Genomic DNA, 20,870 nt, shown 5'->3' on the forward strand with positions numbered 1-20,870 from the left:
CTCCCCAATGATCAAACATAAAAACGCAACATTTAAACTTCGTAATGAACATATTACATTTTATTAATTTTCTGTGCAAATATATAGATATTTTAATATTTTTAAATTATATGAATATTTAATGTTCCAATCTTACTGGATACAATTATGAGATTTAAAAATAATAACAAAAAACAAACCAAAAATAAAACCCAAATCCCAAATCCAGCATGTTAAATTTAAATATCAGAATTCTATCATTCCGAATTACATGTCCTGCTGTAAGGAAAATCACAAAAGTGTTGAGTGGCTTGGAAATTAGAATATTTTCAGTGTTTCAAAGGAGCAGTCCTTAAATACTACTTTTTTATTATCTTCACATGTAAGACTGGTCCTTCTTTAGTATGAAAACAACACTATGCTGTTCTCAAAATCCTAGAGAAATTCTTGATTATTATTGCCAAAAGCGCATAATTCCCAATGAAAAGAGATTTTAAGTATGTTTGAACAAATTTTATTTGTTTCAATTGTAAGCACTGTGTCATGTTCCAAAACAATAAAGGTTTTCCTACGTACTATGACTTTATAGCAATAAAATTATATATAAATGTATGCATATTTTCAATTATTTATGAATATTGAATTTGATTTAGTGCTTTCTCTTCAGCACTGTATCATGCCACACTTCCATTTAACTAGATAACAAGGATCAAATGCCAAACTTGGATTGCTGAGCATCTCACAATTGGATGGGAGGACTATACTTTCTCTAATTGCAAACCTGAAATTGTTGAATGCTATGAAAGCTGGAGGGTGTTGCTACACATTATTCTAGAATTTCATTTTCTTTTTTTTTTTTTTTTTTTTTTTTTTGAGACAGAGTCTCGCTATGTCGCCCAGGCTGGAGTGCAGTGGCCGGATCTCAGTTCACTGCAAGCTCGGCCTCCCGGGTTTACGCCATTCTCCTGCCTCAGCCTCCCGAGTAGCTGGGACTACAGGCGCCCGCCACCTCGCCCGGCTACTTTTTTGTATTTTTTAGTAGAGACGGGGTTTCACCGGGTTAGCCAGGATGGTCTCAATCTGCTGACCTCGTGATCCGCCCGTCTCGGTCTCCCAAAGTGCTGGGATTACAGGCTTGAGCCACCACGCCCGGCCTAGAATTTCATTTTCACTCAAGAGATTTTTTTTATAATCCACCATAAAAATACACACATGCACATACACACATTATTTAAATATAAAAATCTAGAAAATACCATGAGCTTTGAGGAAAACCCACAATGTAAAATATCTCCAGTAAGAGTAAGAAAGCTATACATTTACTTTATTCCCATCTAAAGAAAAAGCAGATAAAATGTCTTGCAATTTTTGTAAATAGAAGGATTTCTAGTGCTAAGACATAGGTCTTGAATTTAATTCAGTAGAATATCTCATAAACACTGAAATTTTCCTCCATCAAATCCTAAATAAGTGGGATAACTAATGCTACCATCTGCAATTCTTAACTTAATTTTCGTAAGTGAATACAACTATCTCTAGCCACACTGGGCCTGGCCCAAACCAGCTAAGAGGAATTCAGAAAACATATACTAGATTTAATAAAAGACTCTCTTTGTGGAGAGCAGAACAAAGACAGATAGTAGTGCTGGTTTGCTGTGGGTGTTTCCCTACTTGTCCAGAAAACAAAATTAAAAAATCAATCTCTCAGGTACAATGGACTGCAACTCATAAAAGTCTGAGTTTTACTTTCTTACAACAGTGTTTGATATTTACTCTGTTATCAAAAGCCTACTAAGGGAGATTTGCTTAGGAAATCTCTCTCTTCACCATACTTCTCCTCCCCTCTTCCACATTTTTGCCACACTATATCCCTGTCAATTAAGCAGAGGTAGATATTATTCCCATTTTTACATAAGTGGTCTAATATATTTCATGGATGAAGGCTCCAAATTTTCTGATTTCTCTCTCAGAAGCCTGTTTTCTTCATAACCAATGAATGTGGCTGAATACAATGGTAACACTGGCACGCTCTCAGGGTAGAACAGCATGTCATCCAATTGTATGCTTAATTTTTAAAGTGATTTCTACTTTTTCCATCTCTAATTTAATTTATTTTTTATTTTATTTTTATTTTTTGAGACCAAGTCTCGCTCCTGTCCCCCAGGCTGGAGTGCAACGGCACAATCTTGGCTCACCGCAACCTCCACCTCCCAGGTTCAAGGGATTCTCTTGCCTCAGCCTCCTGAATAGCTGAGATTACAGGTGCCCACCAACATGCCCGGCTGACTTTTGTGTTTTTAGTAGAGACAGGGTTTCACCATGTTGGCCAGGCTGGTCTCAAACTCCTGACCTCAGGTGATCTGCCTGCCTTGGACTCCCAAAGTGCTGGGATTACAGGTGTGAGCCACCTTGCCTGGCCTTAAAACAAATTTTAATGAAAAGAGAAAAAACATATAATCTCCTGCTAATGCCTTTCGGTAAACAGATAATTGTTTTATTTAAACAAAGGTGTAATTGCACCTGGTGGGCACCCAGTTCTGCCATTAAAGATTCCATGCTGACTCAAGAGATTGTATTTTCCTAAACCTGTTAGTCCCTGGGAACCTAAAGAATAAACTGTGCAGCACATCTAATCACAGGGTGTAGGGTATGTCCCAGGCCATGTTCCAACACAGGTGCAATAAGGTATTTTACATTCCTTTGAGGTTCAGCTGCAGACAAAAGCCTAGAAAATTTAATGGCTTTGTCTTTAGCCAATGTGTTGGCTGCAGTAAATTTTTAAGCAAGTAAGCAAAGCTCCTGTTTGATGCACTGTGAATATTTCTCACCACTAAAATGAGTTACATAGTCATACAAAATTGATGCTAGGTTCAAGTGAATATGCTGATATAAGTAAATATATATACTTTTATGTTACAACAGAGATAATGTATGTTTCTCAATGTCTGCAATTGTTAAGCAGGTTTTCATTCCCTGGGTGGAAGGATAAGGGTTGTGAAATATGACCTTGCAATGACAGAATTTTAATGCATTGTGTATGTGACTAAAGCAGTGCATGGCATCCTGGCCTTCTTTATTGCCATACATATTAAAGTATTTTGCAGTGCTGGCTCTCATCTAAGTGTCGGGGTCTTCTCTAGGTCAAACAGCAGCTCATCAATGCTTTATTTCTTAAAGAACCTAGATATAATTTTAATCTAAGATAAAGCTTCTCGCTAAAAATCTAATGTCAGTGAAAATGTGAAAGGTTCCCTAAAATCTAGCCATACATCACATTCTTTTATATTCTTCCAAACCAGAGAAATAGCCAGTTTACCAAGTATTTGAGCATCTTTTGAGTTATAAAAGGAAAAACATTATTATGTCCTGATGTATTCAATGATTTTGCTTTCTCTGACAAGTTTTATTCCTCCTATGAGACATTTCTTGCCCTTCCTAGTTCTGAAATGTGAATTTTAACACTTTGCGTCAGGTTGTTGGTCTCTGTTCTAAAGCAACATTAAGCTTTCTGTTCATTTTTATAAAAGATCCACACGATCTTTTTTTCTCTTACAATAAACCCCTATTTGCTAATTATTAGATGTTTTCTGCTTTTTCTCTTTAGAAAATTTAGTTTAACTAGTCTCTGCAATTGTGTCCTTTGAGAATAAAGAACATAATAGTATAGAATAGAATAAAGAGTCTTACAGAATAGAATAATAAAGTTAGTGCAATAGAGAGGATATTTAGAAGAGAAATAACAGTGAGTTCTCATTGTCCTGAGGTGGCTGAAGTAAATGTCAATCTCATTATATTTGATTTCATTTATTTCCTGTCTCACTAGTTTACAAAATGCTGACTCTTTTCTCCTGGACAAAAAGTGAGTTATGGTCATGTGAGTAGTGAACAATAGTCATTTGTTTTGATACCAGCATTTCCTGGGTGGTTAGAAACCTGGTGAAGTTATGATTTTCATCTATGAACTTGAATTTAAAATTATAATATTAGCATTTCCTAGAAACTACATTACAGATTTCTCCAATGCAAAACTCTGGAGAACACAATCCCTTTATCACAATTATCATACTTAAAAACAGGTATATGAAAATGTTAGGCAAAACATATAAGACTAACACATTTAGAATAAGAAGATAGATTCATCAGAAGAGTATAATTTTCTGAATCTGAATCTGGAATTAACACTCAGTGTCTTATTTTCCACATGACACTAAATCGGGTTTAACAGGGAGATTCAAACTCACAGTGCAAGATATTTTTATTAGATGAAGATTTCATGGGGAGGTGAAGAGCCTTTCAGTAGAAGAGATTTAAAAAATTGAACTCCAGGCTGGGTGCAGTGGCTCACGCCTGTAATCCCAAAACTTTGGGAGGCCGAGGCAGGCGGATCACAAGGTCAGCAGATCGAGATCATCCTGGCTAACACAGTGAAACCATGTCTCTACTAAAAAAAAAAAAAAATAAATACCCCAAATTAGCCAGGCGTGGTGGTGGACACCTGTAGTCCCAGCTTCTCGGGAGGCTGAGGAAGGAGAATGGCGTGGGTCTGGAAGGCGGAGCTTGCATGAGCCTAGATCACACCACTGCACTCCAGCCTGGGCGACAGTGTGAGATTCCATCTCAAAAAAAAAAAAAAAAAAAAAGAAAGAAAGAAAGGAAAAAAAAAAGAAATTGAATTCCAGGCTCAGCTCTGCTACAAACTCAATAGATGACTTGTAGCAATTTTGATCCTCAGTTTTCCCAATTGTAAAATAAGACTACTACTTTCAGTATTTTATTTTCAGTAATATAACTGTGTATGGAAAAAGTCCTAGTTAGCACAAGAAAAGGAAACTTCTTAAAGTGAATAGCAACTTAAAAATTTTCCCCTGGGTTTGTTTAGAAAATTCACTTTTTGGCTAGTTTAACCATCCTTAAGAAACAGAACATTTTTTCTTAAAATTTCTTCTCTTTTATATAATGAATATTCTTCATCACTAGCATTATCTATTAATGACAACAGTCCATTTGCCGCCAGTGAATCTCTTTAACAACGGCTCATAATTTAAATCCATCACCTGCTGTGAATGCTCCAAGTAAACACTGATTTGTGGGTTTATAAATCACATGGCTGTGTAGATTAAATTGATTCAGCCTGTTCCTTGTCTACATTGCTTTTACGCTATTGTTTTAAATGCCTAGACTACCATAGTCACCCAATTGGCATTTTAAAGTCACTGAATGAAGAACTATCAAGCATTTCACTTTTAACTTGAAATTTTTAAAAAAGAAAATGAAGTCCCAAATGTATGTACATATATGTATGGATTTATGTAGTATATATGTATGAGTGTGTATGTATATGAATCATAGTTTTTTAGAATTATTTATATGTAAAAATGATAGTCTTCCCTTGCATAAATCAGGTGATACAGCAAGATTAAAAACCGATGGAAAGTCCTACTGAATTATCTGTTTGTTAACATATAAAGAGAACACCCTTGTCCACAAAATAAATGTCTTGGTATAATCCTACAGAAATTGGTAGTTTGGGCCAGGAGTGGTGGCTCATACCTGTAATCCCAGCACTTTGAGAAGCCAAGGTGGGAAGATCACTTAAGCCCAGTAGTTTGAGACCAGCCTGGTCAACATTGTGAAAACCCTGTCTCTACTAAAAATAAAAAAATTGGCTAGGTGTGGTGGCCTGTGCCTGTAGTCCCAGTTACTTGGTAGGCTGAGATGGGAGGATCACCTGAGTTCAGGAGGTGGAGGTTGCAGTGAACTGAGATCGCATCACTGCATCCCAGTGTGGCTGGAAGACCCTGTCTCAGGAAAAAAAAAAAAAAAAAAAAACAAAAAAAAAAACAGACAAGAAAAAGAAAAGAGATGTATGAGTAGAAACACATATAGCAATAGCCATTTTGTTTAGAGGTTCTTAAACAAGTGTGCTTCTTTTTGGAATGTGTTTCTAGGTTCCCCAAAATTGTAGGGATGTGCTGTATGTCATACTAAGCATTTTAATCAGATTCTCAAAAGGATACACTGTCCAAAAATTAAAAAAATGATACATTTTAGTCTATGTATGAGAAGGAATTTGACTCAGTCACACCATTAGCCTGCAACAATATTGATAGTTCCAGAACTCAAATTCCTAAGGCTTCTCATGCTAGGGTGCACTCAAATGCTAATTCTCTCTTTTTTTTATTTTTATTTTTATTTTTTTTTTTATTTTGAGTCAGAGTCTCATTACCAAGGTTGGAGTGCATTGGTGCGATCTCGGCTCACTGCAACCTCCGTCTCGCCTCCCCGGTTCAAGTGATTCTCGTGCCTCAGCCTCCCGTGTAGTTGGGACTACAGGCACCCGCCACCATGTCTGGCTAATTTTTGTATTTTTAGTAGAGATGGGGTTTCACCATGTTGGCCAGGTTGGTCTTAAACTCCTGACCTCAAGTGATCCGCCCGCCTCGGCCTCTCAAAGTGCTGGGATTACAGGTGTGAGCCACCACGGCCACAGCCGGCGCAAATGCTAATTCCTGACAAGCAGAGTGTGTTTCTTAAACTTGCATCATCTTGTGAACAAATGTTGCTGCTTTATTTGTTCCAAAGTTATAGTGAGCTTACAGAAATTTCAAGGACACCATTTCAATTTTAACATTTATTGCTACCAAAATTAGTGATTTAAGGCTTATATTTTAAGAATGATCCGCAGAGAATTAATCCCTCAAAATAAAGCAAAGTTCTCTTAAACATGCAAGATGAAACCCTGCAGAAGCAAAGATGACCTACGTTTAACATTTAACATTTGAACACCTACTGGAACTTGAATAAGCAAGGAGGCTCCTCTGGAATGGCAGACCAACTTTGAAACATCTTTCTTTTGAAAAATCTTCTACCTGTTTTATGGAAATTAGGTGCCTTAATATAATCACATAAATAAATTATGATCAGTATAGAGTCAGTATTGCACATTAAGCCTGGACTAACCCAAAGTTTCTTTTTACTAGTTCTTTCTGTTAAATGTTTTCATGAAAATTCTTTTTAATCTAAAACTGTTGTCCAGACATACTAGTTATTAAATATGCCTTCAGAGCTAAATCTGCATGAGCATTCCACATTTCCCATCCGTTTCTTGGATTCATCTGCTTTCCACAGAAAGGAGAATTTCAAGGAGAGGAAGAAATATCTACAAGTAAATATCATCCCATATGGGTTAGCATGCTTGATTGTTATTGGTGAATTACAGCAAAAAAATGACAGTAGCATCTGTCATGTTGTTTTGTGTAACATTTTAACAATGGTAAGGTAAGTCACACTGCTGATTTCAGCAATGTGTTATATTTGAAAGCAATTGATAGCCGACTACTAAATAAAATCACTAAATTGTATGAATGCCTTAATTCTTTTTTTTTTTTTTTTTTTTTTTTGAGACGAAATCTTGCTCTGTCACCCAGGCTGGAGTGCAGCAGTGCAGTCTTGGCTCACTGCAACCTTTGCCCCCTGTGTTCAAGCAATTCTCTGCCTCAGTCTCCCGAGTAGCTGGGATTACAGGCACCCACCACCACACCCACCTAATTTTTGTATTTTTAGTAGAGACGGGGTTTCACCAACTTGGTCTGGCTGGTCTTGAACTCTGACCTCGTGATCCACCCGCCTTGGCCTCCCAAAGTGTTGGGATTATAGGCATGAGCCATGAATGCCTTAATTCTTAAGATAGTAATGGGGAATACTGTTCTGAGCCAAGAATGTGATAGCCAGGGAATATAAGTTTATAAGATCACACAGTGTAGTTCTAACAGTGACTTTAAACCCAATAGCTCCCTATGGAAATTCAGGATACCAAAAAGTGCAACAGTAATATTCTGGATTCTAAACTTAAGTTTGAATAAGGATATCATATTTCCTCTTACTTAGAAGGTAAAATAAAGGTTTTACTAATCAAGAATGTGATTAGACTTTCAATATCTCCATCATAAACCAATGTATGACAAAGGAGATAAATCTTATATTCAGTCCCTACTGACAGACATGATGTCCTTTGGTCTCAAAGTGCAAATTAACTAAGTATCCCAAGAGACTACAGCCTAAGACAAACTCTACCTGGGAAAAACAAAACAAAACAAAATAATAACAATAATAGAGACAAAAATACTGAAAAAAGGAAAAAGGTATTAGTATGTATATCCCTTTATAATTTATAGTAGGAATATTTTCATTACCATGCAATAGTGTTAAATTAAATAAAGATGAAAGGGATCTATTAAATCATGATGTCTAATGCATGCTAAGGGAAGGCATATTTCCCTGGAGAGAGGAATAAAAAGAAAAATATATATAAAAACAGATACTATAATAACATTTGAGGACGGTTCAGTTAGCATATAGTCTTCAGATATCAAATAGAGGTATTAGCATAAGTAGTGGAGACAATTAGATATTGACACAAAGTACCCGTATCAATACAGAGTCTTGTGCTGTGTTTTCAAACATCTAATATATTTGCCTGGAGCGCTTGCAAATTAAAGCTACTCTGTTTATACACAACATAGAAAATGGAATTTGAGCTTCAATGAATTTTTAATTTTGTTCAATCTTGCATTTGTTCAACCAAAAACAATTTAAAGAGGAACACGACAATCAGCCTTAGATTAAGCAAGTTCAGCTCCTCACTAGGGAGTTTTTGAATCCACCATAAAAATCAACAGTGTGCATCTAATAGTTTTCTTTTAATTTGAGAACTGAAAAGTGAATCATCACATCAAATATTCTTCAGGGTCTCTTTTGTTTCCAGATTAAACATGTAATGTGACCTGTCATCTTGCCACATTCTCACATTTCCATTTTAAATAATCATAAATAAGAAAACCTTACTATTCTTTGGCATAACACAGCTGTTTGATTCCGCTGAGTTTCAAAGTCTTAGAAATTGCACTCATTCCTTCTTTAGAGTCCTGCTTTATGGCAAAAGTTTTCAACTGAAAGACTCTTTATTGTATTCAAATCTTGTCCCATACGAGTTGTTCTGGTTACTTAGTTTATGAAGAGTCTTGGATAGTGAATTGGGTCCACAACAGAAAACACCAACTGTTTTCCTAGAACAAGAGAAGAGGAAATAGAAAATCAGGTGTAAAATTAGGCAGAACGTAACAAGAAATATGTTTTATTAGCATGGTTTAAAGTATTAACAAAGTCAATTTCTTGCTGTTTTACATATGGAAAACAATTTTCTAATTATTTCCAAATGTAAATGTCAACCAGGAAAATATTTTGTTTACCTCATACTTTTCATTCTAGAATTTAGGGTAATTCAAAGAATGTACCTATGAGCACAAATATGCTTATTATCAGGCAGAGATTGATTAGTTTGCCTTAGTCTTTTCATGACTTGTCATTGGTGAAACCAGCAACCTCATTAAGAGCAACGATTGATAGATGTCAATTGCTAAACAGCTGACCTCTGAATAGATGTTCAGTCCACACTGGGCAATGTAAATTCTTCTTTTATTGTACACTTTACACATAGTTATCTAAAATTCCTACATGGATTTGCAAAAGCAGTGATGAATAAGGAAGGAAAGAAAAAAGATATTACCAATTTGAAATAGTATTTTTAAGCAACTAATTTATATTCACAGTAAAACAAAAAACATATTCATCTAGTTCTTTTTTATTTATGCACTGCAATAATGGTAACAAATGCCAAGCAGTTTTTATTATTCTCGAATAAAAAATTTTAGTAGTTAAGTAATACATATCTCTAACAGATAGACTAAATAAATCCCAGGAAATAAATAATATTTCAAATTGACCTTCTTCCCAAGTTTGATTTGCATTTGATTCTTCCTAGGATGTCAAAATGATTAATATTTCATCTCATATCTTGGGAAAATCCAGTATGTCTTGATTATCTCAGAATAACTCATGCTGAACAAAAGACACTGAATCCATTAAAACTGGTACCAAAAATTAATAGTAAATACTGAAAAAAAAAGTTATTAAAACTTTTTACCTTGAAAAATGAAACTAAAATCTGTGAAAATAGAATTTTACTTGGAGCCACGATGGGGTAATAGGGATCAGATCTACCCTCTTACATTAAAAATCTATAAAAAAGCAAACCAAATAGAGGAAATAAGTATTTTCAGACATTGAATAATAGGTATATTATTATATACCTATTATACCGCTATATCTATTATTATATATTATATTATATATTACATATATTATATAGTTATATACTTATTATATGCTAATATTATATAGCATGGAACTATGATCCCTGAAAAGGGAAGAAAACATACTAAGCACAGTCACTGTCTTTGCTTACTGCCTGGAGGCAATCTACTGGCTGCAGCACAGAGAGGGGAAACTCCAGCAAAGATTGGTGATTACACTGAGGGGACAAAGAACGGAGTTCATTGAGGCCAAACCGCTGGAATTTGTGGAACAGAATATGGAAGGGAAGGGAGATCTACAGAAAGACGCCTTGGAGATCAGGAGAGAAGAGTCCTCAAGTCTTTGTTTGATTAATAATCTGTTCATATATGAGAAGAAACTTCATGAATGTGGGTAAAGAGCTATCAGAGATCAACAGGATAAATAATTGCCAGAGTTTACACAGGACTGCAAATAATTTACATTCACACACACCAGAACAGAAAGTCCTATAAATACAGGGCAATGGGTTGTATTCTCAGAAAGGTTATCACCTTATTTGCAAGGAGTAGAGGGGATATTGGTAAAATTAAGCTTGGACCAAAGGCTACTCTAGACCTCCACTAACAAATCTTAAAAGTGAGCCTTGTAAAGATACAACTGAACCTGAGTAACTTAACTGCATGTCAGAACAAGTCCAAAACTATTAAAATAAATAAATCAAAATTTGGCACCAAACATTTAAACTTTAAAATGTACAGAAATCAATAAAAAAAGTACCAGGAATTCAAAAAGCAAAAAAGTATGAACTATAACTAGGAGTGTTATGGGCTGAAGTGTGCCCCTCCAAAACCCGTAGGTTGAAGTCCTAGCCCTCAGTGCTTCAGGATGTGACTGCATTAAGAGACAAGGCTTTTAAGGAGGCAATTTAAGTTAAAATGAGGGTACTAGGGTAGGCCCTAATCCAATCTGAATGGTGTACTTATAAGAAGTAATTTGAACACAAAAAGAGACACCAGGGAAGTGCATGCGCAGAGAAAAAGCCATGTGAAGAGGCATCAAGAACGTAGCCATCTGCAAGTCAAGGAGAGAGATCTCAGGAAACTAGTCCTGCCTGCATCTTGATCTTAAACTTCCAGCCCCCAGAACTATGAGAAAATAAATTGCTGCTGTTTAATGCACCCAGTCTGTGGTATATTGCTATGGTAGCCCTAGCAAACTAATTCAAGGAGAAAGAGCATTCAACAGAAACAGACTCAGAATGATAGACATGGTCATTGAAACAGTGATGATATACAGGCTTCATATATTCAAAGAAAAGCATAATCACGATGAGACAATAAATGGAATATTTTTTAAAGGCCCAAACATAAATTCTCGAGATGGAGTGCAATATTTGAAATGATAAATACACTAGATGAGTTAAAAAAAGAATAGGCATTGCTGAAGAAAAAGTAAACTTGAAGAAACAGCATTAGAATCTATCCAAATTGAAACCCACAGAGAACAAAAACTGAAAAAAAAAAGAAAAAGAAAAAGAAAGAAGCACAGAGCATCAGTGGTCCATGGGATAATACCAACTAGTCAAAAATACATGTAACCATAGTCCAACATGAGAGAAGACCAAGGGAGAAGAAATAAATAAATAAATAAAAGATCTCATAAATCCCAAGGAGAATAAACACAAAGGAAACTATACCAAGGCAATTGATAATAAAATGCTAAAAACAAGTGACAAAAAGAAAAACATAAAACCAAACAGACTGGGGGAAAAGACACATTACAAATCATCAACAGAAAATATAAGAATGAAATATAAGAATGAACGTGAACTTCTTATCATAAACTATGCAAGTCAGAAGTCAATGAAGTGATATCTTCAAAGTACTAAAATATAAAACATCAACTATTATGTATCAAGCAAATTTTATGCCAAACAAAAATGATTTTTCAGAAATTAAGATGGAATAAAACTTTATATACAGACAAAAGCTGAAATAATTTATCGCCAGCAAACCAGTACTATAAAGTACACTAAAGAAAACTACTCAAGAAGTAGGAAAACAAAATTAGATGGAAATTTGAATCTAACCAAAAGAATGAAGAACAGCAAAATAGTAAAATCTGTAAGTAAATATAAAATATGTATTTTGTCTAATTTCTAATCTTTTTAATATGTGCTTGATGTTTAAAACAAAAATACTAATGATGAGAATTATAACATATGTATATGTAAGGTGAATGCAACAATAGCAAAAAGGATGGAAGAAAATGGAAGTACATGAAGTGTTATAATATTATTCAAAGTGCCAGCCTGGCCAACAGAGTGAGATCCCATTTCTACAAAACATTTTAAAAATTAGCTGAGCATGGTGGTATGCAACTGTAGTTCCAGTTACTCAGGAGACTGAGGTTGGAAGAGCTCTTGAGCCCAGGAATTCAAGATTGCAGTGAGCCGAGATCATGTCACTGCACTCTGACCTGGGCAACAGAGCAATACTCTGTCTCTAAAAAATAAATGTAAACATAAACATAAACATAAAATAGGCTGTGATAAGCTAATGATGTATACTGTAAACTTAGAACAATGTTTCTCTAATTTTGGCTTCATCAGAATCATTTCAGAGACTTCATAGAACACAAATAGGTAGGTCTCCCCATCCATACGGTTTCTGATTTGGCAGATCTTGGATAGGGCTCAAGAACTTGCTTTTCTAACAAGATTCCAATTGATGCTGGTCTGAGGAATCCAGTTTGGGAACCAACGACCTGAAGCAATTACTAAAAAGAAAAAAAAAATACAGAGGTATAGCTAACATTAGAGGAAAAATGTGGAATAATAAAAAACACTCAACCCAAATCAAGGTAAAAAAAGAAAATAAAACAAAGAAAGAACAAATAGATAAGTACAAAGCAATGGTGAACTGCTAGATTTAAACCCAACCGTATTTTCATTAAATTGAATGTAAATGATTTAAACACTGAAACTAAAAAGTTTCAACATAAAGCAAAAACTGATGGAACCGCAAAGACAGATAAATTCATAATTATAGTTAATTATTTCAATACTCTCCTCTCAGTAATTAATACAAGCAGACAGAAATTCAGCAAGCATATTGAAAACTTGAATACCACTATCAACCTATTGGAACAAATTGGCATTTATAGAATGCTTTATCTAACAATAATGGAATACCAATTATTTTTAAGTGCATATGGAACACTCACCAAGACTGAACATATTCTGGGCAATAAAACAGGTATCAATACATTTTAAAGGATTAGAATCACAAGGAGTTCATTTTTAGATCAAATCACAATTTAAGTAGAAATTAAAAACAAAAAGATACCTGGAAAATTTCCACATATTTGGAAATAAAACATTTCTAAATAACCCATGGGTCAAAGAAAAAAACAATATAAAAATAAAACATATTTGAATAAGATGAAACTGAAAACAAACAAGTCAAAATGTATAAGAGTTGGCAAAAGTGATGTTTAGAGGAAAACGTGTAGCATTAAACACTTTTATTAAGAAAAACAGTCTGAAATCAACGACCTATGTTTCCATTTTAAGAAACTAGTAAAAATTTTAAAAAAAAGCTCATTAAACCCAAAGTGAGCAAAAGAAATAAAAACATATGAAACTAAATGATTTTATACTTAATGAAATTTAAATTACTATTGAAACATAATGTAGCTTCCATTAAAATAAAAAGAGAATTGAGTCATTTTGTTTCTTTGTGTAAACTTTCTGTCAACACGGTATGATGGCAATAAGATACCACTGTTTTCTTGCTTGGCTTTGACAGGGCAATTATAGAACTAGTTTGGCAAGTTTTTCAGATTTCCTAGAGGTACTTCTTAAATACTTGATAATAAAATCAAGTATTAATTATAAAATAAATAATAATAAAAATCATTATTTTTAAATCACCCAGGATATTATGATTTTTGTGGTTTTTTAAACATTTTCTTTTGCAATTATTAACTAGCTTAACTCTGATAGCCTTTGTGTGTATGTGATCTGAGGAATTCCCTAATGTCACTCTCACTAACTTAATGCAATCTTACTCGTTTTTTTTTCCAAATTCTACAAGCAATCTTTGCAATTCATTTGTACTAAATTTGCATTACAGTGCTGCAATCCAACAATTATCTAGAGACCTCTCTACATAACCTTTGATGGAATGGGTGGAGGTAGAATCCGGTACTAAGTAGAAAATGTGGTTTGGGGGTAGACATTAGAAACTAGTTCTATAAATGTTCATACTTGCTTTTTCATGTAGATTTGTAAACATCGAATCTTACATAATGAGAACTTAATCACTCCAGAGAGCTTATTCACTCATTGCATTACAGATCCAGGAGAACTGAGTCACTTGACTCAGGGTCACAGGAGTAAATGTGATAAACTAAACCTAGTCTGTTTATACTCTAGAATACTTTGAGGTACAATTACACAGAAATTGTCCATGACCAAAAGAAATACATCATTAAAAAGTTAGTTCGTTCTTCCTAGCTAAGCCAAGAAATAAATAAATAAATAAATAACAAAGTAAGCTGAAGAATTACTTGTCATAGATTCAATTTTTGTTAGAAAACTAAAGTTTCAATTTTAAATATATATAGCACACACACACACAAACATACGTTTACATATACTTTCATAAATACACACACACACTCTCACACAAACTTACAAAAGCTTCTGTAAGAATACATAGCAAAGAGTTACCAATCATTACCTCTGGGCCAGGAGTGTTTAATCCAATTTAAATTTGTATTCTACATAGTATACTAAACTAATGCCTACTGGTTTAATAAATAATCACTTTTTGAAAGTTAAAAAGTATTGCCCAAGGATATGAACAGACACTTCTCAAAAGAAGACATTCATACAGCCACCAGACACAAGAAAAAATGCTCATCATCACTTGCCATCAGAGAAATGCACATCAAAACCACAATGAGATACCATCTCACACCAGTTAGAATGGCAATCATTAAAAAATCAGGAAACAACAGGTGCTGGAGAGGATGTGGAGAAATAGGAACACTTTTACACTGTTGGTGGGACTGTAAACTAGCTCAAACATTGTGGAAAACAGTGTGGTGACTCCTCAAGGACCTAGAACTAGAAATACCATTTTACCCAGCTATCCCATTACTCAGGATACACCCAAAGGATTATAAGTCATGCTGCTATAAAGAAACATGCACACATATGTTTGTTGCGGCACTATTCACAATAGCAAAGACTTGGAATCAACCCAAATGTCCATCAGTGACAGGCTGGATTAAGAAAATGTGGCACATATACACCATGGAATACTATGCAGCCATAAAAAAGGATGAGTTCATGTCCTTTGTAGGGACATGGATGCAGCTGGAAACCATCATTCTCAGTAAACTATTGCAAGAACAGAAAACCAAATACCACATGTTCTCACTCATAGGTGGGAACTGAACAATGAGATCACTTGGACACAGGAAGGGGAACATCACACACCGGGTCCTATTGTGGGGAGGGGGGAGAGGGGAGGGATAGCATTAGGAGATATACCTAACGTAAATGACGAGTTAATGGGTGCAGCACACCAACGTGGCATATGTATACATATGTAACAAACATGGACGTTGTGCACATGTACCCTAGAACTTAAAGTATGACAATAATATATATATATATTAAATACAAAAAAGTACTGCCCAACATATGATATATAAAAAGCTTAACGTATACATCTGTCTTTCCTACTGTTATCTCTATATGTTTTCAGCAATTTATGTGCATGAGGTTAATCAAAATGCTACATCTTAAACGAAACCACTCATTTACGCAGTGCCTTTGTCCAGTTAAAGAGACCTTTAGAATGTTGAACCATTCTTTTCCCAAGCATGCTACATAAAAATCCTTCAAAAAAATGTTTAACACATTTCAGGCACCCGCCTGAGAACCAATACACAAAGTCGAAGTGTTGTACAAAATGTCAACAGCAGATGGTGCACATTTGCTCTTCTTAAACCAGTTTTCCATTTTTTTCCAGGAAAAGAACAAACTACCAAATACACACACACACACACACACACACACAAATCGCTCTAAAACACAAACAGCCTAACGAATGAGACTTCTTGAGAACTAACTGTAGGAATCAACAGCGTCGATCTATTTCAATCTGCAAATAATCTGCTCTTTAGAGATTTGGTTTCTGAATTCAGCCAAAGAAACTATCAGTTTTCAGCAATATACAGTGAAAATCGACAAAAAATTTCTTGTCAGAAGTCAGTAAATGGTATTAAAGAGGAACATGTTTGCAAAGCATAGCAAGAGACAGAGGAGTATGACAAGTTTATCACATCTAAGATGGGTGATACTGGAGAAAGATGGGAGAGGAAGATAACCAAAAGTGGGTTGATCATTTTTTTCTAAATTTCAACTCTGAATATTAAAAGAACTTCTGCTTTGTAAATCATGCTTACATCTTCATGCCAAAACTACTTCATCAAGGGAAGGGTAATACTACAAAAGTTTAAACATGGCTGTAATCTGAGTCTGATGGGTAACTTTATTCCTTCTTATATTTTGCTTCCCAGGCTCCATTCTATAATTTCTAAAACCAAATCTCTGAAGGTAGAGATAGGGATCATCTTGAACCAGTGATTTCTTCAATAAATAATATTCATCCATGAATTCCTAAATTGGATTTTTAAAAAATATTCATTTAATAAGCTGGCCTGTGCATTTATAATCATATATCCTTTTGATGTTTATAAAAATATATTTTAAAAGTTATGGAGTGTTCAACTATATAAAGTAATTGTAATGATAAGCCAGAAGTAAAAATTAACACTGGAGTCTTATGATTACAGGAAATTTTAAAATGAAATATTTAATTTATGTACATTATTGTTGCAGAAGTATGATTAGGATTAGGTTAGCAATAAAAATATGATTAGTTCAAATGTAAAAATATATTGAATTTTGATAAAATTATATGGGTTAATGGGACAGAAATACAACTTAAATGAAAGAAAAAGAATGATGTAAAACATCCAACTGCTAAAAGAAGAGTTTATGTATTTTTATAATAAATGACGGTATCATCTAGCTATATTTATATTCCAGTGGATATGTTTGAAGAAATTACGTTAATTACAAAATGTCAATACCTGCAATATGTTAGAAATCACATCTTTTACAATCATTTAAACTTATGATGAAACTGTTTAGATGTAAACCTAAAAATATGTGAGTGGTTATATAGTTTTCAGTATCTTCTTAGAATTCTTATAGATCAGTGCTCTCACTACGGTAAATTTACAAAAGACAAATGGGCTGACTGGTCTGTGCTCTAAAATGAAAGCTTTCCTTCTATAATAATTTCTTCAGATCATAGATACATAGTCTATAAGAACAAGATTATTTATAAAATTATAGTTTCTAAATAATATGTTTGGAAATATTCCAGGTTTAAAGACTGCATATTACAAAGCAGAGCTTTTTTTTTAAAAACAAACAAACAAACAAACAAAAAACATATTCATTCTGGTAAAAAAGGTTCAAAAATGTGATTTTAAATGAATTCATTGTTAGAACTAATTGTAAATTTCTTTGTTTGCAAACATGATTTTGAAAACTTTTCCTAGGATCACCTGATATATTCTGTGGGAGAGAATACCCATTTTTAATATAGGTCTTTACAAATTTATAATCAGGTAGGAAAGTTTAGTTCATAAATACATTAGAGACTATTTCTAAGCCAAACTTTAATTATTTGGAATTACAAAAATGTAGGACGACACCTGCCTTACTTCCTCTGTTGATAGTGAAAGAGTGTTTCAGTGAATTTGTCATTTGTAAACTCATTGCCAATTCATTTTTAAACCTCATGTAATTATTTGAAAATATTTTAATTAATTTATTAGCCACATGTCAAACTTTTGAGGTATAGTACTTACCCTCTGTTATACTTTGCTATTTCATCAAACAAAAGTTTCCACCGAGGACGTCCAATAAACAGTCTTGAATTCAGTGCATGATATTTTTCTCCAATTATCTTCTGCCAAAAATAAAGCACCACATTATTCGAGATTTAGTTAAGTAACCTAGTTCTCTAACATCATTTCTGCTGGTGCTGTGACTTCCCACTAAATTGCTGTGATATAAAGAATGTAAGTATCAAATGGCAACCTATTACGTACAATTATTTCAAAATATCATTTCCTTTTGACTTTCTTTTAAAATCCATTATCTCCTTGAATTGCATTTGTTTGTTTTTAAACAAACAAACAAAATCCATTCTGGTAAAAAGGTACAAAAACTTGATTTTCAATTGAATTAATTGTTAGAACTAATCTCCTTGAATGCCATTCTGACAAATGGCTAATTTTCTTAGACTTCAGTTAGTTGTTTCATCTTTAAAGAACTGCAATGTAAGACAAAGAATGAATTCTAATTGCTCACCCTCAAAAAGGCTCAGCACATAGACTTCATTGAAGTATTTTGGCACCACAAATACAGTTGTCATATTTGGCTCATTATATAAGTAAAATACTACAAATTATCATCATACATTTGGGAAATGATCCTAGACAAGACAGCTCAAGACAGCAGAACTCCAAAATGGGGTTTATCAATAAATGGCTGTGAATGGGCTCCTGTTTGCAATTAACAGAGCATTAGATCTAAATCAATATGAAGAGTCAGAGTGAATTGCAGAGATGTGTGAAGGCAGGCAGTGTATGTGAATCCCAGGCAGGCAAACTGAGAACCAAATGCAAATTATGCTTCATACCTTCATTATAGCAATACCAGGAGGAAAAGTGATATTGACTTACTTCGTGAGAGTAGTAAAATGCAATACTTTTTACATACCAGATAGGGTAGAAATATGACTGGAAAAATTAGGGTTAGATTAGTTTTGAGGTAACTGACAAACATTCAAATTTTGTATTCGAAGTATTGTGAAAATGTACGACAAAAAGTACTAAAATACAATTTGTTAATGCATTCATGCCTAGATTTATACACCAGTCCAGCTCTTCAATGTTGTCTTCAAATATCAGTTTCATCATTTGCAAAATGTAAATATCATTTACTGCTTGACTCTGTTTTAAACTAATAAACTAATATATGTGAAATTCTTAGCACAGTGCCTAGAAGAGTAAATAAATAATGCATGATGGTTGTCATTATTTTTAGTTTCCCTTGTCTAGAAATAAGCTTAATTGTATATGAACTCATATTCTCTCTCCACATAAAATATCCCCTCAATAAAAAGAAATCACAAGGCTGTTCATGTGTAGTCTGAATTTTAGAAGAACTTGAGGTGATAGTGAAGAGGGGAGGGGTAGACTCAGACCTTTTGAGTCTGCCCCAGCTCCCTGTGAGAAGGACAAATGGAAGGCATAATATGGTTGACTTCAAGGACAAGCTATGACTTTTCTGGACATATTCCAAAGGCCGCCTTCCTCTAGGAAACTTCTGTTCAAACCACCTGCAGGAATTTTCTTCCACCACAGCTCCTACAGTAAGTCTATTATCAAGAGGCTTGTTTAATTTACGATAACATCAACCACATACCTGTATCCCATCTGTTTGACTGAGGTACAGCTGGATGTTAACATAGTCAGGTCTGTTCTCTTGCCAAAACTGGGAGGACAGAAAAAGGAATAGACTTATTAAAATTCTGTGGGTATACTCAGATTTTCTCCTATTCTAACATATGTGATTTAGAATTTAACATAACGTAGCTTATCATAACCAATATCTATAAGAAAATGAATACACACACACACACACACATACATGCAAATATATATAACAGAGTCTAACAATAATCTGGCCTCTTGGTATGAATGAGGTCTGATGGTGGTAGTGGTAGGGAATAATTTTCTGTTATCTTCATAGATACAAAATTTAGCATGCTAAATGCTATACAAATATTCTCAAATATTAGTCCTTCTGAAATACTCCTTATTTTATTCCTTAAGAGTCTCAAAATTGTGCCAGTTTACTTATCAAGAACATGATTTTCTTGAGAAAAAAAGACAATAGTGATTTAACTTATGCATGATAGCAAATACAAAACAAAACAAATAGACGCTTTTTCCTGTTTCTGCCTTCTGCTTATTCAGCAATGGGCTCTGGTTTCTCTTGTACAAAAATGCAAGAGGCAAAATATACCTGCAAAAATAAATAGTCTACAAAAAAATATGGAACAACAACTCCTCATTTCCCCTTTCCCAAAGGCTTTGGCAACCTGAGAGGATTTTACTGTACCTGAATTGTTTGAAATATTTTTAGCAAGGATGCATATGTAGAGACTATTCTACTTCCTGTCTTTACAAATTAAACTACTCTAGGGACCTCCTGTAAGTGACAGCATAATATAGTTGTGCTTTTGCGTCCGGCTTATTTCATTTAGCGTTATGTCTTCAAAGTTCATCCGCATAGTATATGTCATAATTTCCTTCCTTTTTAGAGCTGAATAGTATTACATTGTGTGCGTATATCATAATCTGTTTATCCAGTCATGAATATTTGGATATTTGGGTTGTTTCCATCCTTTGGCTATTGTGAATAATGCTTCTATGGGCATCTGTCCAATTCCCTGCTTTTAATTCTTCTAGGTACATATCCAGAACCAATCTTTCTATTTATTTAATATTTATTTATTTATTTTGCAAAAAGTTTGGAGGCCTTTATGTAATCCACTTCTTCCCAGAAAAGCACAGACACCACCTCTCTAATT

At 34.1% G+C, this 20,870-nt stretch overlaps 1 protein-coding gene across 6 annotated transcripts in view; it reads right to left on the minus strand.

Moving 5' to 3' along the window:
- Positions 1-8,510: 8,510 nt before the first annotated feature.
- Positions 8,511-20,870, minus strand: part of NOX4 (NADPH oxidase 4) — a 170,725-nt gene continuing 158,365 nt past the window's right edge. For all 6 annotated transcript variants that reach the window (XM_001105331.5, XM_001105410.5, XM_002799737.4 and 3 more), the window contains 3 exons: positions 19,700-19,768; positions 18,076-18,176; positions 8,511-9,044 (listed from right to left, as the gene is read on the minus strand). In XM_001105331.5, coding sequence (XP_001105331.1) covers positions 8,924-9,044; positions 18,076-18,176; positions 19,700-19,768 — 291 coding nt within the window. In that variant the 3' untranslated portion in view covers positions 8,511-8,923. The remainder of the gene's footprint in view (positions 9,045-18,075; positions 18,177-19,699; positions 19,769-20,870) is intronic.

Source organism: Macaca mulatta, chromosome 14 (assembly GCF_049350105.2).
Source record: "Macaca mulatta isolate MMU2019108-1 chromosome 14, T2T-MMU8v2.0, whole genome shotgun sequence".
NCBI lineage: Eukaryota > Metazoa > Chordata > Mammalia > Primates > Cercopithecidae > Macaca > Macaca mulatta.